At 39.9% G+C, this 21800-nt stretch overlaps 2 protein-coding genes across 2 annotated transcripts in view; both read right to left on the reverse strand.

Moving 5' to 3' along the window:
* Positions 1–275, reverse strand: part of LOC115792447 (pannexin-3) — a 7147-nt gene extending 6872 nt beyond the window's left edge. Inside the window, 1 exon segment of the mRNA XM_030746983.1 lies at positions 222–275. The gene's annotated coding sequence lies outside the window, so the exon portion shown is untranslated.
* Positions 276–4479: 4204 nt separating this feature from the next.
* Positions 4480–21800, reverse strand: part of pknox2 (pbx/knotted 1 homeobox 2) — a 138323-nt gene continuing 121002 nt past the window's right edge. Inside the window, exons 6-12 of the mRNA XM_030746466.1 lie at positions 19910–20095; positions 19576–19711; positions 15628–15725; positions 9356–9475; positions 9140–9216; positions 8191–8369; positions 4480–6194 (exon numbers count right to left, since the gene is read on the reverse strand). Of these exons, the coding sequence (XP_030602326.1) occupies positions 5932–6194; positions 8191–8369; positions 9140–9216; positions 9356–9475; positions 15628–15725; positions 19576–19711; positions 19910–20095 (1059 nt within the window). The 3' untranslated portion in view covers positions 4480–5931. The remainder of the gene's footprint in view (positions 6195–8190; positions 8370–9139; positions 9217–9355; positions 9476–15627; positions 15726–19575; positions 19712–19909; positions 20096–21800) is intronic.

The following is a 21800-nucleotide window of genomic DNA, read 5'->3' on the forward strand; positions in this document are numbered from 1 at the left end:
TTTTTTTCTCTGTGCTCTTAGTGCTGTAGATAACTCATGACCTCTGTCACATGTCACTGTTTCCCTTTTATCCCATCATACTTCACTACATGTGAAATAAATCAAATAAAGCAGCAAATCTGATATATCTTCATTGATAAAATAATCCTCCTGAGTAATGGATCAGAAATGGAATTATCCAAAGAATATTTTACATCTGATGAAAGCTGTTACCACCTTACCTCAGATCTTTCAGCTTTCTCTGCTGGTGTTATTAGAAAATATGTCTGCAGAGACTGAGTTTCCACAAAGACCTGCGTGGTGTTGGAAAGCTCCTTAAGTATTCAGGGAGGGCCCCAGTAAATGAGAGGTTGGTTCTTGGGCTGGACCGGGCCGAGCCAGGTCTGACTCTAATTACAGAGATGACATCTGGGAGCATGTAGGCGCCCAGATGGCACTGACTACAGCAGACCTCCAGCTCTCAACACTGGGCCTTACAGTGTGTGTGTGTGTGTGTGTGTGTGTGTGTGTGTGTTTCTATGGTGTCCACGCTGTGAAATACGCTGGCTGCAGCCCACTTCAAACAAGTGAACCATCACCAGTGGCTTTTTCAGCCTCTGTTATTCTGATTCTATTTTTGCTGCAGCTCAGCCCAACAGTGACTGCAGAGATACTGTACTGTACCATACAACAGAGCAGATGGCTCGTCTCTGTCCCTGGCAGGCTGTTTATGCTGTACATTGAGTGGAATTGGCATTGAAGGAAGAATACTGTTGGATTAATGATATTTTATAGTGTAAATGTGAGAGAGCTACAGTGTATCGTTGTGCTTGTTTGCATAATAGATGGTTTACTCTCAACTCTGATGACACAAAACTGTCCGAACCACACATGGTCATATATTCAAATTCCTCAAACATGTATGATTTAAAAATTCATACATTCGTGCAAGCCCATTATATAAGTCAACAAGTAATGTTGGTATGGATTAAAACAAGCTCTCTTACAGTTCAAATTCTCCCTGTGTTTTATGATTTCACACTTTATTTCACCTAATTTCTTCACGTGTGCCCTGAGCTGTCATTTCATCCTGTGGTAATTAAAAAAACAAAACACTGACAATCACAGCTTTAATAATAGAAGTGATAATTACGAAAATGACTGACAAGACTGTAGATGTGACTCGTAAACAAATAAATTAATGTGAAGTTAATTTATATATTTTAGTTTTGAATATGCAGACATTTGATCCCCTGTGAGAAAGTGCCTGCACATGATGTGATATAGTTGAACAAAGATGCCTCTGTGGAAGTCAGCACACATTTGGCCTCAGAAGCTGATCTTGTTGGAGTGAAATGATAGCTGTGTGGTTAGAACATTTTTTTTTTTTTTTTATTTTATTCAATTTATTTCGAACAATCAAAATAAAATAAAAAAACAACAATGAAAAATAAATAAACGTGTAGGAAAATAAAACATACATATATCCATATATGCATATATACACATATTCACCTATATAACAAATGCAAATCAAACATCAATAAATAAATAAATAAAATGACCAGCAATGTATTTTATAACAATCTCAAGGTGTTCGAAAGGTTCCCGATTATCTGCGGCAGTAACATTTGCATATGATCGATGAGTAGTTTCCAGTCCACTAATTATCACATCATTTAGTCTGAGATATTGTTCCAAATCACAAACTCGATTTTCCAAAACAGTAATCCTTTTATCCTTTTCTTCATTTTGTCTTTTGAGGTCTTTTATCTCTCCCATTAAATCCAAAATCATTTTTTGTTGCTTTGAGATGTTTGTAACTTCTTCCGACAAGAAGTTAAGGGACTTCTTTATATCTTCCAGTTCGTCCTCATTAACAGCGTTTCTCTTTGGTGGCATTGTGTATAATGATAATCCCTAATCCAAACCTGACTGCAGGTCTGATGGTTGCCTGTTTAGCCTGATTTCTGACAATTGAAACCTGCTAGCTCGTCTTAATGGCTATGCCAATAGGCTTACCGTTTGAACCCGGTAGCAGAGCCTGAGGGCCGATGGCTGCCTCCAGTTGGCAACCGGTCAAAGCCTTCCTTTGCTGAGCGCGGTGAAAGATGGCTGGAGCCCGGTAACAAAGCCTGCTACAGGGCAGCTGCTGCAGGGCCTGGCAGTAGCCGATGCGAAGCTTGGTGGTAGCTCCTGCGGGGCCCGGTGGTAGCCGCTGCGGGGCCAGGTGGTAGTGCTGCGGGGCCTGGTGGTAGCTGCTGCGGGGCCTGGTGGTCGCTGCTGCGGGGCCAGGTGGTAGCTCCTGCGGGGCCTGGTGTTTGCCGCTGCGGGGCCTGGTGTTAGCCGCTGTGGGGCCAGGTGGTAGCTCCTGTGGGGCCAGGTGGTGGCTGCTGCGGGGCCAAGTGGTAGCTCCTGTGGGGCCAGGTGGTAGCTCCTGTGGGGCCAGGTGGTGGCCGATGCGGGGCCCCGAGGCAGCTCCTGCGGGGCCTGGTGGTCCCGCAGGAGCTTTCAGACTAAAGTTCGCACAAGTTTTCTTTTCACACGAGAGTCTTCGCAACAAACAACCTGTTTCCAGCGCAGCTTGTTTACTTTTGTGCGCAACTGCTTGTTCTTCCCTCAAGATGCTGTTTTTGTGTGTTTGTCAGCAGGATTATGGAACAACTACCAAAACAGTGCAGTGTCATTTTACACATGCTCCTCTACGGCAACCTCCCTCATTCCCACATTCACAGGATACCCTGAGCAGCACTCGCTCGGATTTTCTGTCAATTTTTACATTTTCTTTCTTAAATAAAGTTAGTATCATACTCCTTTTAGCAGAAAAACAAGGTGCATTATTCCGCCTGCTGGTCTCTGGAAACAGCTTGCTGAACTTTTTAGACCACAGCTGCCTGCAAACGGCATTTTTATGTCCCCTAAAAAAAAAAAAATCTCCTCCCCACAAATTGAACTTTGTACAGTTTGTTTCTGATTGCAGACTCAATAAAGAATTGTGAGCATTATTTTAGGGTTGTTTATAACTTATTTTTCCTCTTGGGCCAACTTGCCGGGGTGCCCAGCCCCAGAATTGGCGACACATGGCTCAGTGATTAGTACTGCTGCCCCCGGTGGATCCATTCATATTAATGAGGGTTGTTTCTTTACACTGCTAACCTTTCCAGGATTTTTTACATTAAAAACTAATCTAATCAGATTTTCAGATGGAAATAATTTTTGGAGCTGACCATTTTTGAATAATTCAGTCTGAATTAATTGAGCCTTTAACCCTACTGGCCTGAAGTTAACCATACAACAACAGCCTGCATCCGGTGATTAACGGGCAGTCTTTTGATTAGTCTTTTGCTGCTATACCAAAGTCAGAAGACTGATTTGCACATCAGGACCGCTGTGGGCCTTCACCGCATTTTATGAGCAATCATTCTACTTTGGTGAATTAAAACACCTCCCATAATGACCATATGGGTAAATTATTACATATGATACCACCTGCCCTCCAACTGGTGTTTGTACTGTTCAGACCAGCGACTCTGCTCCTCATGATGTCCATGCAGAATAATTATTGAGCAAATGCTTTTTTTGTTGTCTCACTTTTTTTTATTAGACCACTTGTGTGAATATGGCTGTGTCTTCCCTCCCACATATTTCCTCTCCCATGCATTTTGACCCCTGCTTCCTCACAAAAAAATCAAGTAGCTAATCATCTCACTACATGTTGCCTGTACTAAGTAGGTCCTATGTGGCTGATAGAGTTCATATTCCTCCTGCCAGAAAAATGTGGTTAAAGGAGGAGTAACAAAGGTGAATAATAACAGATATTTAAGAGCTGCAGCGAGAGTCTGACCTTCTGTGGTGGGGTTGAAGACAATGCAGGAAGGCAATTACACACATATAAGCATGTCAAAAAACAATACAGTGATTTACTCAAAGAAAGCAGAGGCCACAATTCAGGAGATTGTGGATTCTTTTGTGGTAGCTGGCTGAGACGGTGGGCGAGCATTTGGGTGGGCATCTTCCAGCACGTTAAATCACAGGCTTGAGATATAAGCAGTGGGTGGAAGGCTACACGTGATAGGACAGGAAAATGGGGGGGGGGCGGTGAACCAATATTTAAACTGCTAAATCTGTAATCTACAAATATGTTACAATGAGGAGGGTTTATAAATGTCACACGCTCTTTTGTAAAGATGATTTAGAGCTTTTTTTGTATTGAACTATTCACGACTCGAGCTGCCTCGACCCTCTGCAGAACGTCACGGCCCTGCATGTGTTTGCTCAGCTCAAACAAATGCAGAATTTCCACGAGTCAAATCAGTACCTTTACATGTTTTAATTATTAAAATTGCTCTATTGAAACACAATAGATTATGACAACAACAAAGTGTACAAATGAAATAGAAATATTCCCCTACTCAGTTGCTCACTCTGGAAGATCCATAAATTTAAAAAGTAAAAAAAAAAAAAAAAAAAAAAAAAAAGAATATTAATGGGAAACATACTTCACAATGAACACTCAGCACATTCAATATAACAGTTTTTCTTTTTCTAGACTTCACATTAGAAACGAGTGATTCCATTTGTTTTAATACAAAACGGGGCTGAAATTGATTCACAGCTTCTTCAAAAGCCTTCACATAAAATGGGAAGATAAGTTCTTCCCTTTTTTTATGTTCTCCTCAAAAATGTCTTCTTCAAAAAGAAGTCAGTGTCAGTACATGACTTTGTCTCCAAAGTCGCCGGGCTCCTCTGCGTCACTCCTCTCAGTGTTGAGTCTGTAGTGACCGGCAGGCTCTGACTCTGACAGAATCAATCGAGGTCACAGAAATACTCGAGCAGTTTCCAAAGAGTCGTAGTTGGGAGTCAAGTACATACTGTATGTGCACGGCCACCAGCTTTTTCAACAGCCTTATTCAGAAAGTGTCATGGACGACATGAAGTCTGAAGCCACACACAAAAAATTGAATAAATATGCGAACCCTCAACACCAGAAAACAAACATAGGAAAAATCCAATATACATACTATATGTGCAGTCAGTATACACTGGTTTACTACAGTTACTGTTGCTCATGGGAGGAGAAAATATAAACCAAGAGTGTTTAAAAGTCATGCGGCAGCAGTGAGTCAAGTGTTTTGCTCATGAGGAAGAAACACGTCAAATGAAAGCACTGTTAGACCTGAGAACCTATGAGTCATTTAAAAGGTGTGAATGATGTCCCAGAGTGGAAGCCAACAGTCACGTCTGCAAACATCTGGATGGTGTTACACATACCCCCCCGCCCTCCTTTGTTTCGGCTTCTCATTCTTATTTCAGGAAGGGAAATGACACATTAAACTGCGGTCTGTCAATTGAAAATGAAGAGCACTTTCAGATGAAAAAGAGAACGTCTAAAAAAGGCTGCAGCCCTTTTAGTAACTAATTTCAGGTGATAAAATATTACATTCAATTAAGTAGTTGCTAAAACATACAGTCAAAGATTTTCACTGTGCAAAGATTTTCAGTTCTTTAATCCATGTAACGCTACTCCTCATTGCTTTAAAAAAGAAAAGTCAGTCCCTGTGAAAGCACCCGACATCTTTAAATGATGCTTGAAAACATCCTCAATTTAAAACTGACCTTTTCACCCTTTGAGTTCCTGTGTCATTCCTCTCCATAAATAACCAGAGCTATAAAAATGTGCTACTCTCCAAAAAGTTCATGAGCTCACTACATGGGAACATACTGTGTTAAAATGCAACAACACAAATCATCATTAAACTAATATTTGTCCTATAAACATGATGGTCATTGTATCTGATTAAGCTCTGCATAAGAGTCTCTCATAAAGAACTAATACGTGCTTAAATACTCTCAGGAGTCACTCAGCATTAGAGGCGTACTAGCTGAGTTTGAATGAGGCCGTTTTAAGTTCACAACTGAGATCAATGTTTGTGAGGTCAGCTGGCCCTGACTCTACTCTAGTTCCTCGCTGTGCTCCATGCTCAGATCTCTCCTTCCTGCTCCCCTGCTGGACAGCTGCCTCCCTCTTTCATGTTCCTCCTCTCCGTCCTCCTCCTCATCTTCCTCCTCTATGCCTTCCTCCTCCTCTTCCTCCTCCTCTTCATCCTCTTCCTCAGTGCCGTCCATGGAGTCATCGGCTCCGAGCATGGCTTGCTGCATGGCCAGGGTGGCTGAGTCTGAAGATAGGGACTGCAGGCTGTCCATACTCAGTGGGTCTGAAGAGAGGCCAGCAGAGAGGATTGGGGAGAAGACAGGTTACGATGTGACAGATGAATTAAAAACCCAATGATAGACCAAATAAGACAGACAGAGGCAGACAGACCTTTTTCTGTGTCTGTGCATGCTTCAGTATTATTTAAAAACATTTCAACCAGCCAAGGTCCAGAGTGGCTACAGGCCCAGAGACAGAGGGTGGCAGCTACTTGAGGATATACTACATACTGTAAATAAGCCTGTTGTTGTAATTTGGAATCCACATTTTGAAGCCTCAGTGTTTTGGCCAACACCATGTTAGTTAGTCTTTTTATTTATTTATTTTGAGCCACTAGCTATCATGGTCAGCATGCGGCTGCTCATTTCTGAAAATACTAGAATTTCACTCATCAAAGCTGAAGCTAATGTCTTAGCTGGTCTGTACCACACATCTTAATATCATACTTATGTATGAATTATTATTATTACATAGTAATAAAATTCATTTCATTTCATTTTTTAAAAAATGACAAAAGGCCCCATTAGCACAAAGACGGTGGGAAGGTTGAGTTCAGTGACTACAGTGAGGCCTAATCCTCCAAGTGTCTTCAGACCTGTCAGTCAAAGCAGCAACACCTCTGACTTTAACCCTAAATAAAATCCAACTGTTACTCCTTAAACAGCTGTTATGAAAGGAAAAACTATCCATACTATCCAACTGGTACCAGGCTGTTTAGCTGGGCAGTTAACAGAGAAATCTACTTTACAAAACTTTACCCTACTGTTCTCTGTGTTTGCAGTCAGCCGGATGGAGTACTGAGACAGGAAATAATGAACTGCATCCAGTAACTAAAGTCTATAACCTACCATGTGGTATTAAAGTATTCCCAAGAGACTTGAAAATGTTTTTATACAGACTGAGCTTATGATTAATTTAGGAGTTTTTCCAGAATTTGATACTGTACTGTTGACTCTTGATGTCACACAGTCTCACACAAATTAAAAAAGAGTCAATAGTGGCACCTAGTGGTCAGGTTTCAAACACACACGTGTATAGTTTTTTTTTTGTTTTTTTTTTTAATGTGCAGTTTGGAAAATGTCACTGGTAGATGCAGATTATGATCAACTGAATTCTGTTTTCTTTCCCCTCCCAGTTTTAGTGCATAATCCTACCTACGGTGGCCGCTGTAGCACAAATGCATGAAGTCAGCCAAGAGAGGTCAGAAACATGAAATTTAGACTGTACTGTAATGGCTGCAGCCGGCGAGCATGTTTCACATTTTGTACTTTTGTGTGTATATATATAGCCACCATATTGCCACTACACAGTTATGTTGTTCTCAATTTTTTTAGTGTGTATACATATATTTTTTTTCTTTGAATATATTTTAATAATATAATCATGCTGACAACAAGTAACTACGGTAATTTGGGAATAAATAATCATATTTATGAATGTCTTTGTGCATAAATCAGCACAAAATAAGATAAAGCTTGAGGTGAGGAGGAAGAGGATGAGATGAAAATGAGGGAGGAGAGACAACAGAGGTGGAGGAGACAGATGAAGAGGAGGATGATATAATGAGAAAGAGATGATGAAAATATACGTGCACTAATGTTAAATGGTCATATGTAGTTTGTAAGGGCTATTTTTGACCTAAAAATTAAAGGTGGCCAGTCTCTTGCCACATACATGAAATGTGATCAGGCGGAATGATGATGTTGATCTCGGCCACTGTGTTTAAGAACATGACAGCTTCCACAAACTGGCGCCCATTCCTGCATGTTTTTAATTGATTCATTCTAAGTTTATGAGAATGTATCAGTTTGTTGGAAGGCATAATTACACACTAATCGATGTGCAATATCCTTTTTTCTATTAAATAAACTCAAAAATGACAGACTGTACCTTTAAATCAAGAGAACACATGCAAGGAAAGTTAAGAAGTAAAGGATAATTTAAGGAGCAGGGAAAGCTGTTAGTTTTTCTTGTCTTGGAAAATGTAACTGTTGGCATACTGTCTGAGTTGCTTCCTGTCTGAGATCTGTGCGTCTGCAGTACTCCAGCCACTATGGAGTCGGGCCAGAAGCGCTGTGTTGGGCGGTGCTGAGACTTCATCTTCTTTGCTTTAGGAGCTGGGTCAGGATTGCTGGCATCTAGCATAGGCTGAAGGATACGCCGACGAGCATTGATGAACCTGTGAGACAGAGACAAAAAAGTGATTTTAGGAAATGCGGCACATATAAATCCAACAAAATTACTCTGCATGCCTTTTATATATCTGATTGTTGTGTTAAAAGTTAAAGACATTTAAGAAAGACATAAAATGAACATCAAGTACATACAAAACATCCAATATAATATATATAACACCATCAACATTTAAAAACATTATAAACATACATGAGTAAGACATTTTATCTGTAAGCCATACCCAGGTGAAAAGGTTGAATGCATATTTTGTACATAATGTAACAAATTCTGCTCAGCATAGTTTTTCATAACTTTACACAGATCTCTTCATTATTGAAATGTCAGACCTGAATAAGTCCGAGCACCGGACACAGTGTTTGTGGGTTAATACCAGTCAGCAGGACTTCTGAGCACGATCCAGTTTTGGACCAACAGAATATCAAACAGCATAGCCACAAAATTCATGTTGAGAAGGAAGACAGCAGTTTGTTCCAGGTGTACTTGCTGTATGCAACCAGGAGATGGCACCACAGTATCGCTGATATATGCACCTGCGTATTCAAGTTCAATTTTAAAGAAAACTTCCTTTCACATGAAGCTGTGTGTTTCTTTTACACACACACACACAGACACACAGACACACACACACACACACACACACACACACACACACACACACACACACACACACACACACACACACACACACACACACACACACACACACACACACAGACGAGGCCTTCATGGGTCTTCTGGGTTACAGCATCTTACCAGTTGTTCACTTGCAAGAGGGTTAGACTTGTTTGTGCTGCGATCTGTCTTTTCTCATCTTCTGTGGGATATGGGTGCTGAAAGACGAAGGAAACACCATTTCAGTTTTCAAGCAGTTTCTGGCTGTTAAAATGGAATTTGTTGCTCCACAATTCTGTTAAACACTGAAGGGTCCTGCTCTCAAACACAGAGTCTAAAAACCTGTGTGAGCCTCACCATGAGATGCTGGAAGAGCCAGGAGCGCATGATGTTGGTGGCATGTTTGGGCAGGACCCCCCTCTTATTCTTAGACTTCTTGTCTTCGCTGTCCAACAAGGAGGACAGGTCCACGTTTACCTTTACCCACAGACGACAGAAAGGAGAGAGGAAGAAAAGAAAAAAGAGAGGAGTGTAGAGCTTAGTTATTGTTGCCACGGAAACAAACTGAGACTACCAATTACCTTTTTTTCCTATGGCAAGGGCAGAAACACCTCCTCAAGTGTCACCATGGTAACTGAATTTGAGTAATGATACTTAAAATATAAAAAAAAAAAACCAGCACCCCTGACTAGTCTGTTACAGTATTTGTGTGGGGCTTGGACTTTGAGTTTCAGTTTGGCGCTGCTGAGTTAGAGAGAAGCTGATACAAAGTGTGCCTGTGTTTGCTTGGATGATCACTTGTGTTGACCTGCAGTACACTCGCCTTTGTGTTCAGTGAGAAATCATTATTCAGATGTTACTGTTTGGAGTGTGAGTGCTGAAGATGCTCTCAGAGTATTGACAGTCTTTGACAGCCTGCAGTGTGTGTGCGTGTGCGTGTGTGCGTGTGTGTGTGTGTGTGTGTGTGTGTGTGTGTGCGTGTGTGTGTGCGTGTGTGGTGGAAGGTTTCAGGGCCTTATACCAGTGTTAGGTAAAACTATATGACAGTCAATATTGTTCGTACACATACATACACAGTTGTATTCAGAGGTTTACACACACTCACAGGCATGAATGTCATGGTAATTCTGGACTTTTAATAATTTCTTTGAGGTGTTCTTTTTCCAGGGTGGAATGGTTGTTCAGCATATATAAAAACAAAAACAATGGGTGCACAAATTTGAATTTATTTTGGATTAGAGAAATAATCCACACAGGATTATATAGAGTGACAGGCTAAAAAATACACATAGATCAGCATACATCTTCTGCTGCACTGCTTTGGCACAAGCTATGACAAACTTTTCCCTGACAGAGCTGAGAGGGAGCCTGAACTTGTTGGTGTTCCCATACAGAGCAATGCTACACAGGCTGCAAGGTAGGCCCAGGAATCTGCATAGACAGCATTCATTTTGTGCTCAAATCCCTTCAACAGGGTCATGGACGACTCATAAATGAGCAGGGACCAAAGGATTCTTGCAAGGATCACAGGCTGGTAAACCCAAGGCTTGGATTGGCCCGGAAGACCAGACTTGTCTCTTGCCCTCATTCACTCATCCAGGTCGGCACTAGTTCCCTTGATTGAATCTGTGTCCTTCCGACTACAGCTGAAGACCATTCTGACGCTCTTCGTTGGTTTTTCCGTTAGTCAGTCATCTTCCCTTTCTTCAGGACCATGGAACGGTATTTGGCGGGTTTGAAGCTCACGCATGCCCAGCACATGAGCTCCTGGCACAGCTGTTGTTGTTACAGTAGGGTTGTCCCTAAAGGTGCTCTAATAGGACCACGGCGCTCTGGATCCGCAGACACCAGCATGTCCATTGCTAATGCAAATAGGGTCACCGATATAGTGCACCCTGTGATTCCAGCTGGTATCAGGTCAGATGTTGTACAACCTGAAGAGACTCTCAGGGTGAACTTGTTGTAGTAATCTAAAATGAGGTCTTTCACCCTCTGGGGAACATGACTAGTGCTGTTTCTACCAGCCTGTGCAGCCTCTGCCCTCGCTTGACTTCCTGATAAGCTGGGTTTACCACTCCTGTATGTTCTATACAGCCCGAAACACCTGGTATACCTCTTTTCTGCTCTGAGGTATCAGTGTGGTTGTTACTCAGCAGGAAGTCTCGGCCAAAACACTGAAGAAGAGCTTACTCTCCACGCTGAGCTGAGCTGAGAGATGATCTGAAATTGGTTGGTCATTTTCTGTACTTGGTGTCATTTGAGTCCCCATGACAGAACTGAGTGCATTTTGCATAAACACTGGTCAAGTTTGTCATACACTACTATACTATTAACTCCCCTTTACCATAGAAAATGATATGTATCCAAAATAATTTATTTTTACAATAATCACTTTTTTTTTTTTTTTTTAGCAAAAGTACCTCCAGTTACCAATAAAAGTTATATTAAAATATTAAAATGATAAAAGTCCAAATAATTTGATAGTTTTCATTTCTGTTGCTGCCTTACTTATAATGTTTTAGACAAAATGATATTTTTTCCATTAATAATTTTTTTAATGCTTAAAATCTTTGAAATAAGTTATGTCCCTGAATTGCCTGTCCTCCCTTTTACGCTTATGGATATCATTCTGCCTTCTGAATAGGTCCCTGCCATTTGTCAGGAAACTGATGTTGACATGAGACTTTTATTATGAAGTAATAACAGTGAAAAGGATATTTCATCATCCAGAGGACGGGGTCTTTATGGCTAGCTAAAAACTTTTGTCATTCTCTTAAATATGAAAATAAACAACAAAATTCAGTCGGTGGACAGGTATCCTTACAACCAATGTAAAACTAGAAAAATGTTAAATTTTCATGAAAATTGTATTTATTTTATTTATTTAAAAATGATTTATTTAAAAATGATTATTTATTTAAAAATGATTAATTATATTTTGGTACAAACCCAAAATGTCCTCTATGTCCACTGTGAACAACCATCATTGAACAGAGGAGGTGGATTACGTCACCAACTTTCCCCCGCTTACAGTGCTGTCCTGAGCTCCCTTCCCAGACGTCTCAACCCCCATTCACACCTTTGTTCCAGTGACCTCAATAGGCCACAGGAAACAATGGAGCGGAGTCCTAAATTGGTTTCAACTGAAACCACTGATTAAATATGACCCACGCCCTCTTCACACCTGGGCACATGTGTTCACGCACATGATCAATAGAGGGTCATAACCACCTCCAGGGGACTACGCCCACAGGGGTTTAAATACCTGGGTCTCTCCACCATTTGGTTGAGAACTGAAGAAGCCTTTCGGATGAGAGGTGAAACGTCTTCAAGAAACAAAAAGAAGTCCAGTCGCCTTTTTCAAGCTCCAGAGACTACTATGACCTGGATGACTGAGAATCTACACAGACATACAACCCAAAATGTTATGTACTCCATATAAGAGCTGGAAAAGCCATTTGGTACAGCTGCAAGAAATATCACCTCATGAAATGAAATGATTAAAAAGCTCTAGGATTATACATTACATTTCTAAAATGGTTATTATTATTATTATTTTATGTGTATATTTTATATGTGCATAAGCACACAGGACAACATGGATGAATGCAAGGTTGCTAAAGCACATAAAATTGATTAGGTTCTACAGAGAACAGTGTGGAAAGATTCCACAGACACAGACGTGCTGACCCCCACCCACCCTCAACCCACATAATGCCCATAAATACACATTCACACACACTGAAACCCCCCCCCCATTCTCCCAACACAAAACAAGACTCATTACAGTTGCAGCTGGGTGTCACGTGGATCCTTCTGCCCTGGGAGTGTGTGTGTTCCAGAAGAAGGCGAGGTTAAATTAATTGGCAGCACCAAGCTCGAGAGTGTGATTACTCGGGGCTTGTCGGCAAAGTGGGGATGGGGCTGTGTTCAATTCCCAGCACACATGTAGAACTCGGCATCAGCTGGGTCACTGTTACTGTCAAACACAGAATTACCTGCCTGAAACTGAGCCGCTCTTCAATCCAACACAGAGCACTGTTAAAGTCCCCTGCTCCCAGTTTTTTTTCCCTTTTCTCCTCATTTCTACGTAAAGGCAAGTGTGGAGCCTGTGGAGGCAAGTCTTTGTTTGGCCTTAACTCCACCTATCCTGGTCCAGTGATCTGCAGCTTTCTTATCATTAATGTGTTTGAAATTAACACAAAAAGAAAACAGGGTGCAGTGATAAAATCCAACCACGTTGAATCTATAATAATCAAAATGTTGTTTGTGCAGATAAACAGATCCTCTTCTATTTACAGCTCCTGTGGCTGTAATAGTGGTGTGAAATCAAGGGAAGCTATAAATACCACTACCTTCATTTTACATGTGTTACTGCTAATATCAGCCACATGTTTACAGAGAAACTGAATTCTTCTGTGTGGTTTTATGTTCAGCCAACGTTCATACAGTATATTGCGTCTGCTCTCCAATTGTTGGTGTCTACGGCCTTTGTTGTGACTGTCTTTTAATGAGTCAGTGCCAATTATCCAGGCCAGACTCCTTTTGCTTCCACTGAAGGGAGCAAAACAAAGACATCATGACTGTGAGGAGATCCTGTGTCCTGCACACAGACCTAACAAGGGCTCAAGTGCCTGATGCTCTGCTTTTAGAGGAGGTTTTGTAGTCCTTCCCTACAGAGGAGGGCCTCTGTACAACAAAAGGAAAGTCATAAAGGTTTTGGATGCCAACAGGCCTCTCCCGCCTAGATCACCCTTTCGAAACAGTAGTTAGTTTTCTACCTCACAGTAAAATTACATTTTTAAAGTATTTCTTGCTTATTATTAGAACTGCTTCAAAAATCTTAAAGAAAGAGAAAAGTTTATTTATGACTAATTTGCCAGTATGCTTGAAGGAACCTAATACTGAATGGCCTAATCTTTTTTTTCTTTTAAATCTGTTCAGCAGGTAAAGCAAGCAAAATAATGGCCTGCATGCTGTGCTGAGCCAGACACATTTGTTTCACCAAGAAAATCCTTAAAAGGCTCCTCTTGTTTTTTTTGTTTTTTTTTGTTTTTTTTGTTTTTTTTGTTTTTTGTTTTTGTTTTGTTTGTTTGGTTTGTTTGGTTGTTTTTTTTTTGGGGGGGGGGGGGGGGTATTTATTTATTGATATTAATACAGTACCGCTCAACTATATCAGAGCTGACAGGTGGGAAAGAGTCTTTCATATACATAACTGTCTGCCATGCTCATAACTATACCTTGGTTAATTTCTTGTACACGTCAATATTATTTCCCATATATGTGCTTCCCTGTCTTTGCTGTTGTTGTTACTTCCTGTCTTATTTTGGTGCTTTTCTTGCAAACTATATTTTTAGTTTTTCATTTTACCTCCAGACCTTGTCTGTATTCTTTTGAGTTTTGAACTCATCTGAGATTTTTAGTAGCTGCACCTATGGTATCACTTTGAAAATCTTACGTCACCACCATCGCTAAACACTTTGCTTAGAAGGCATGGTTGGTCTCTCTCTCTCTCTCTCTCTAATTTTTTATGGTATTTACCTTACAAAAAGCACTTAAGATGAACATTAAATATAAAATTAAATTGATTTAAAATGTCATATAATTACATTAAAATGCACTTTATGTATAGTATGTATGAATATTAATTACAGTTAAGTATCTGAACAACTAAACAACTCTATAACTTAGTCGTTCACCTTACTATGGCAACATCTAGTATAAATTACTTCATCTATTAATTGCAAGGCTTTTGTCCTAAGCATGCAGCTCAGCTAACTAATATGACACATTATCCTTTTATTTCCTGAGTTTGACAGCAACATACAGTTTCTATATTCCAGATGATACTGAACATCTCATCATTGTTACTGTGTGGATCAACAATCTGTTGTAAATTCACTTTTGGGGGCAGACACTTTTCCTCAGCTAAATGTAACGATTCACTCAAATAAGTGTCAACATATTTACAACAATGGACATTCACAGGAGAAGCATACAGTAAATGTCTCATACAGTATGGTACAAGTATCCTTAAACAACCACAGAAACCTTTTCATGCTGAAAACTGAACTAGAAGAAAGGAAAATACTAAAACCACAAACGTGTCCTTGTGCCATAAAAATTTCAATTCCAGGCATTCATGTGACTTTGACAGTTTTAAAGCCTTTGGAAAGGAGATAAAACATTTGTGGTCATAATATTTCCTGTCCATGATTTTGCAATATTGTTCTTGGGTTCTTTTCACATCTCAAAGTGTCCTTTTTTTTCTTGTTTTTATTTTAAACAAAAGGTTTTTGAATAATCAGAAAGAAAGTGAATCTTTTACATGACATTTGAAATGTATTTCCTGTTTCTGTCTAAATCACATCATCTACAAATCTCTCTTTAACCAATAAAAGTCCTCACGTGATTTTCATCTGCACTGGAACCTGACAAGATCATGAAAAACATCAGGGGAATAAACAATTTCCATTTTGTTTGGCAGCAGGGGGCTGTGTTCAGACAGAGACAATGAAAAGGCACACCGGGGGACTCTGGGAGATGTAAAGACCAAATTGAGACCATGAGGGCACAAGGGGGGGGGAGTGAAAGTGTTGGCCAAAGCATTGCGGTTCAGACAGCTTTACCTGTGAGTTCTGGATCTGGATGGTTCCCGGAGGCAGCGCCTGAGTTAACACTTGCCCTTGCGATGTCACCATGGCAACTGGCTGGTACAGGGTCCCACCTGAGGCGATAATTTGCTGCCATGAGTATCAAGTGTCTTCAGCAGCTACTAGCAGCCAGATCCTACGCTAGCACCTGAGCCTTATTAACTACTCGTCAGCCTCGCAATCAAAAACGCAGCAAACAAGAGACTAAATGATAAATTCAAAGTGCATTACTGCCCTTTAACCCAGAAAAAACACAGAGAACAAGGAGGAGGAGGAGTGTGTTTTTGCTGCTGGCTTAATTAGCCTTGATCAAGACACTCTTATCAGAGTCTGTTTGAGCTCTTCAGTGTGTCATGATCAAAGGCAGAGACATTGATTTATTTTGGGTTAAAAGGGATTTCCAGAGGGCAGGATTAACATTTCACTGTACAGGCTTGACATTATAAGAATGAGCCAAGCTCTCTGTGATAGATACTTACCCTCTGATACCAGATATACAAAACACAGTCACAAACATGTATACCTAATGATATGTGTATATAATAGCAGTGTAATGGTGTGATTGAGAAGTGTGTATACTGTGTGTGCTGATTGATCAAAAACATGCTGATGATAGTGTTTATTTTTCAGTAAACTCAACAAAAAGTACTCAAAGTAAAGTCTCGGCGTGATAAACATGCAGCGAGTGTCAGCCAGTATTCATGGATACATCACTTTCTGTATTACTTCTACTACAACTACTACAAATAGTGATGCCAATAGGAAAAAGAATGTGTGTTATATTAATTATAATATTAACTGATTTGTTAGGAAATGATTTATAGTGACAGCACCAAAGAGAAACAGACAGAAAAGGTCAAACTGATAAACACAAAATATAAAAATGAGAAAAGTATTAAATTGAATATGTTCTAAAATGAACAAGTATTTATTAAAATCTGTCAACTTTGGATAGCTGGTGTTCCACGGATGAATCCCTGAGGAAACATGGACTACTGTTTGAAAGGGCTGAGAATGACTGTGCACAGAAACAATAGAAGCACCTTCATATGTGATTTTATTCATTTATTTATTAGCAGTGTATCACTGACTGTTTCAAAATTTATGATGTGGTGTGGTTAAAAAAAAATGATGATGATGAAAACTGTATGAAAATCTATGCATATATACATCAGCAAACTGAGGGAATGGATCTAAACTGTGCAGCCTGATTGGACATTTAAAGATGAGAATTTGAGAGGCATACAGAATTTACACACAGGTATTTAGACTGTGACACACGTTTCCTCCGTACACCACTGAAACGCACTTTGAGCTTTAATTTGAGGGGTTTGCATCACCTGTTTAGGAGTTACAGCCATTTTTATACAGGCGGTGGGTGGTGAGGGCACCCAGTGCCTGTATACAAGAATTTCTCAAGTCAGTGAAATGGCATATTCTTCAATGCCATGTCAGTCATCTGATGTCATCTCATACAGCATGCTTTTTAGTCACCAAAGAGAAACAAAACTGAACACAGAGACCCACAAACCAGCAGCAACTCGAGGCGGCTGCAGTAAAGGCCTGGCAGAGTATCTCAAGGGAAGAAACACAGCATGGGTTCTTGACTACAAGTAATGACTGACTGCAAAGGACTTTCAACTAAGTATTAAAAATAATCCTTATATTATAAATTAGTTAGCTTGCATAATTACCTTTGAGCCCCTAAAAAAGGAGGAAATGGCTGTATTTCCTTAACAGTTAACAAAAATGGTTAAACTCTTTGAATTAAAGCTGAAAGTACTTCTTGATTGTTTGATTTAAAATCTCCTGTGGTGATGAACAGATGCAAGATTACAAAACTTGTGTAACTGCCCAAATATGTACCTTATAGGGATGGCACGATACCACTTTTTTATGTCCGATACCGATACCGATCTTTTAAATTTGGATATCGGCTGATACCGATATAAATCAGATATTTAAAATTTATCTAGGCATTTAAAAACATTAAAAAAAAATTAAAAAAAAGAAGTCAACAGTCTCTCACACAACAAAATCAAAGTATTTTAGTTGTCCCACATACAAGACTAAGGACCAGGGTGGACAGAGCTTTTTAGGCAGTGGCACCAAAGCTCTGGAACTGTTTACCACTCCAGCTCCGTTTAGCTGACTCTGTGGCGTCATTTAAAAATAGTTAAAAACTTTTCTGTTTAACCAGGCTTTCTGGTTTCTGACTTTATTTTTATTCTTTTAATATGGTAATGTTATTATGTTTTCAACATAGTGTTTTCTGGGGGTGGGGGTGGGGGGTTGATATTGTGTTTTAATTATTGTACAGTGCCTTTCTGTCTGTGAAAAACGTTATATAAATAAATTTTACTTACTTACAACAATAACTATCACCTGAATCCTGTTGCTTCTGTGTGAGAAGGTGATGCATTGGCTTATGGTATGTTGCAAATTTCATTAGGGCTGCAACTATTGATTATTTTAGCAATTGACTATTCTATTTATATTGATTACCTAAGTAACTGGATAAGAAATACTTTTTTTCAACGGTTCATCTGCATATTTTAACTTCCGTACTGTAGTTTTTCCCTGTGTGAAACAAACAGGGTGGATGGAGCAGCTACAAAGTTCTCGTTTCTTCACTTACTGATCAGGTGGTTGATGAAGGACCTCCAGCTGTTTCCCAGTAAAGGTTTCATGGAGGTTACAGGGACGAAAAGGCTTCTTTTGGACACTAGAAAAACATTTCCTTCTGCTCCATCAGAGCTCACCGGCTCCGCCTCTTTCCGCTTGTGCAGACAGACTGCTCGTAAATCAGCTGACTGCTGCTGTTGCGTCATCAGTGTTTATGTTGACAAACTGGGGGCTGCGTGAGCGTAATCTTGTAATGCTTTATATTTGCAAGCATTCTCCTAAATACGTTTCTACTGCAGGTCTATATTTAGTCACAAATCAGGGATTAAAGTATCAAAAATATTTTGACGGGGAAGGGGTTCTTCCGGTACCGGACGGTCACTAGTGCTAATAGCTGCGCTCGCTAGCAGTATGTCCGGGAGCTGAAGTACAGAAAAAAAAATAACAGCTGATTCTCAGCACAGCGAGCACAACACACAAACAAGACAGAGAGCGGTGGAGGCGGAACAACATGTCAGCGATGATCGCTCAGTATCAAAGGGAATCCGTCGCAGCGACAGCGAACTTTATAGAATGTGCGGAGGGTTTTTTTCCTAACTTTTGATCCCCCACTCCAATCCAGTAGGTGGCGGTAATGCAGCTCTAAGCTGGTTTGGTTAGCCGCAAACCCACAAGAAGAAGAAGACGGAGCACTGTAATGCAGCTAATGTGAGCGAAACGTTATTTAATGTATCGGATTACATTTTTTTATTTCTTTCCGATATCCGATCCAGTAATTTAGGCCAGTATCGGACCGATACCGATACTGAATATCGGATCGGCGCATCCCTAGTACCTTATTATAATAACATGAAATCATGTGAAAATGCCTTCATAGTTTAAATGTGGCAATGTGAGTCTAAGCCATGGAAGAAAAATCTGCACTCATGGTTTGCATCTGTGCACTCAGCTTAACAGCCTTCGCACTGGATTGTTTATCTTCTCCCTGGTTTATTAACTAATTTATGCAGAGTTTTACATTATTTTTTGTAGCGCTTGACCACTGTGGGAGAAACAAAATGGTTAATATGGGGGGATCAACAGAGGATGGGGTGCGGGGGCAGCTGAGGATGATTTAATGAAAACAAACAAACAAACAAAAAACAAAGAAAGAAAAAGAAACAGCCACAATCTTCGACACACATTGGGTCATATATCCGTAAATTAAAAATTGTACTCTGGGACAGTAAAAAGTTAATAGTGTCAGGCTCATAGTGTCATTTAGTGGTCATGTTGGAGTGTCTGTACTGACTCACTTACCTGATACCACTTGAGAGTTGATGGTGGTCATGGCGACATTGCCCTGTTGCAGACCTCCGGCAGGCACCACAATCCCTGAAGGGTTAACAGAGCTGGAGACAGAGGTCATGGATGGAGAGGAGGTCTGAATTAGTTCCTGGGGGATAACAGAGGGAGACACTGGTGAGCAACTGCAAGGGGGGAGAACTACTGCTTATGTATGATAAACTCCCAACAGCAAACTCTACCTGATGATAAATGACAAAGTGCATCAAGGGAAATGCTACACTACTACGCTACTACACTAGGGATACAGTTTAGGACGTATAAGATCCACAGTGGATCCATGACTGACCTGTTGCATGTTGAGACTGGTGTGCGATGGAGAATAGGGTCCTCCGAAGTCATTGCGGAGGAGGTTGTCGCTGTGCATCTTGGTCTTGAGACAAGTGATGTAACGGTTGCAGAAATCCTTACAAAGCTCATTGACCTTCTCTAATTCCAGTAGGTGGATCCTCAGCACCTGAATGGCCTTCACCATCTGAGAGAAGCAGAGAAATCATGAAACAGATCACATTCACCTTCTAAAAAACTGATGACCTTCAGTGATTGTCTTTACTCTAAAATACCAATTTAATAGCCATGAACAGAAAAATAAATTTGCCATTTATCTTTTTGCATATTTTGGCAAATTTCAAGTTTAAAAGTGAAACAGTACCATCAGTCTGCATGTATGTTAATGGCTCTGTGAGGCTGTGCTTACCCATAGCCCTGACTGTGTGATGGTGCTCTCGCTGATGTTGCTGTTATTTGGTCATAAATCAAAAAGTGAGCAAATTAGGACTCTTCCTCTGGGTACCATGAATTCATAAGCCAAACGTCGAGGCAGTCCATTGAACAAGCACTGACACAGTAAGAACCAGCAAGCACAAAAAGGTGTTCCAACAGCTCAAAAGTATGTTTGACTTTATATTCAATTCATTAATAGATTAATTAGGATCAAATCTCAGATGGATTTTACAAAGCAGCACATGAACTTGCAAGCAAACTCATAAATAATTTATCACAGAATTTGGAAATTCTTTAAACTGAAAATCTGTGTTTCCTTTTATGCTTTCATAAAATTGGAGGACTTTTCAAAAGCAGAGCCAGCGCTACTTCTACTGCCTAATATGTATCAAGCTCAAATAATCCCAAATCCAAAAAAGGCTTAAACGAGAGCAGCTCAGCTTTAAAGACTGGGAAACCGCCTACAGAGCCACAAAGACAAGGAACCGTGACTAGGTTCAACACTTTCTGCTCATCTTGTTTTATTATGGTACAAAGATCTGTAACTTCTAATGGCAAAATCAAAGAATTTTAATGGCTTTAATAGGCACAGATGCTGACTGATCTGTATCAATGATTAAATTCAATCATTGATGCATAATTAATGAATTTCTTCTAAATGTTCTCTCTCCTCAGTCCTGACTCTGAAAGTCTCGGTTTCCAAACAACTAAACTACATTTTCTATTATGTTTTGAGGGAAATGTGCAAAAAAAACCAAAAACCCCCCAAAATATTTTTGTTTTCCTAATTTCAGGCAACATATGTATTAGACAGTTTGGGTAAACCTGATGACCCAGAAAATGGAACAAGAATGTATATATGTATAATTATTATAATGTAATATATGTATTATTATTATTATAAAGTATGCAAATAACTAATGTTGTGAAAAAGCCTTTTTAAAACAAAACAAGCAAACATAAAAATACCAACAACAAGAACACAAAATGTAAAGAGGAAAAAATTGTGGTCTCATAAAATCTGGACTGTAGTAAACTGTGATTTCTTAACAAGCCTCTTAATTATAGTAACTTTGTTGATCTCTCAAACTGTAATGAGTTTTGCTGCACTTTATATTTATGGGCGGGCACGCTTTAGGAGACAGTGTTGCGATTCTTTTAGCCACAAACACAAATGAAACATTTGTGGTTTGAAAGACACTCTCAAATGTTCAGGAGCAATTTGATTCATAAATATGGTGCTGGATCTACAAGGTAAATAAAACTTTATACAGGACCTATTTGGTGTCTATTTTCAAGTCTGTTTGAATCTCCAAAACCTGTTAACATATAGAACATGGCAGAATGTGCTTTATAGAAAAGGTTTTCCTATTGGATTTCTATCAAATAGACACTAATGAGATAATTCAAGGTCAAATGTACACTACAGCACTCATTTCACAGTCTGCAATCAAAGC

This window comes from Archocentrus centrarchus, chromosome 14 (assembly GCF_007364275.1).
Source record: "Archocentrus centrarchus isolate MPI-CPG fArcCen1 chromosome 14, fArcCen1, whole genome shotgun sequence".
Classification (NCBI taxonomy): Eukaryota; Metazoa; Chordata; class Actinopteri; order Cichliformes; family Cichlidae; genus Archocentrus; species Archocentrus centrarchus.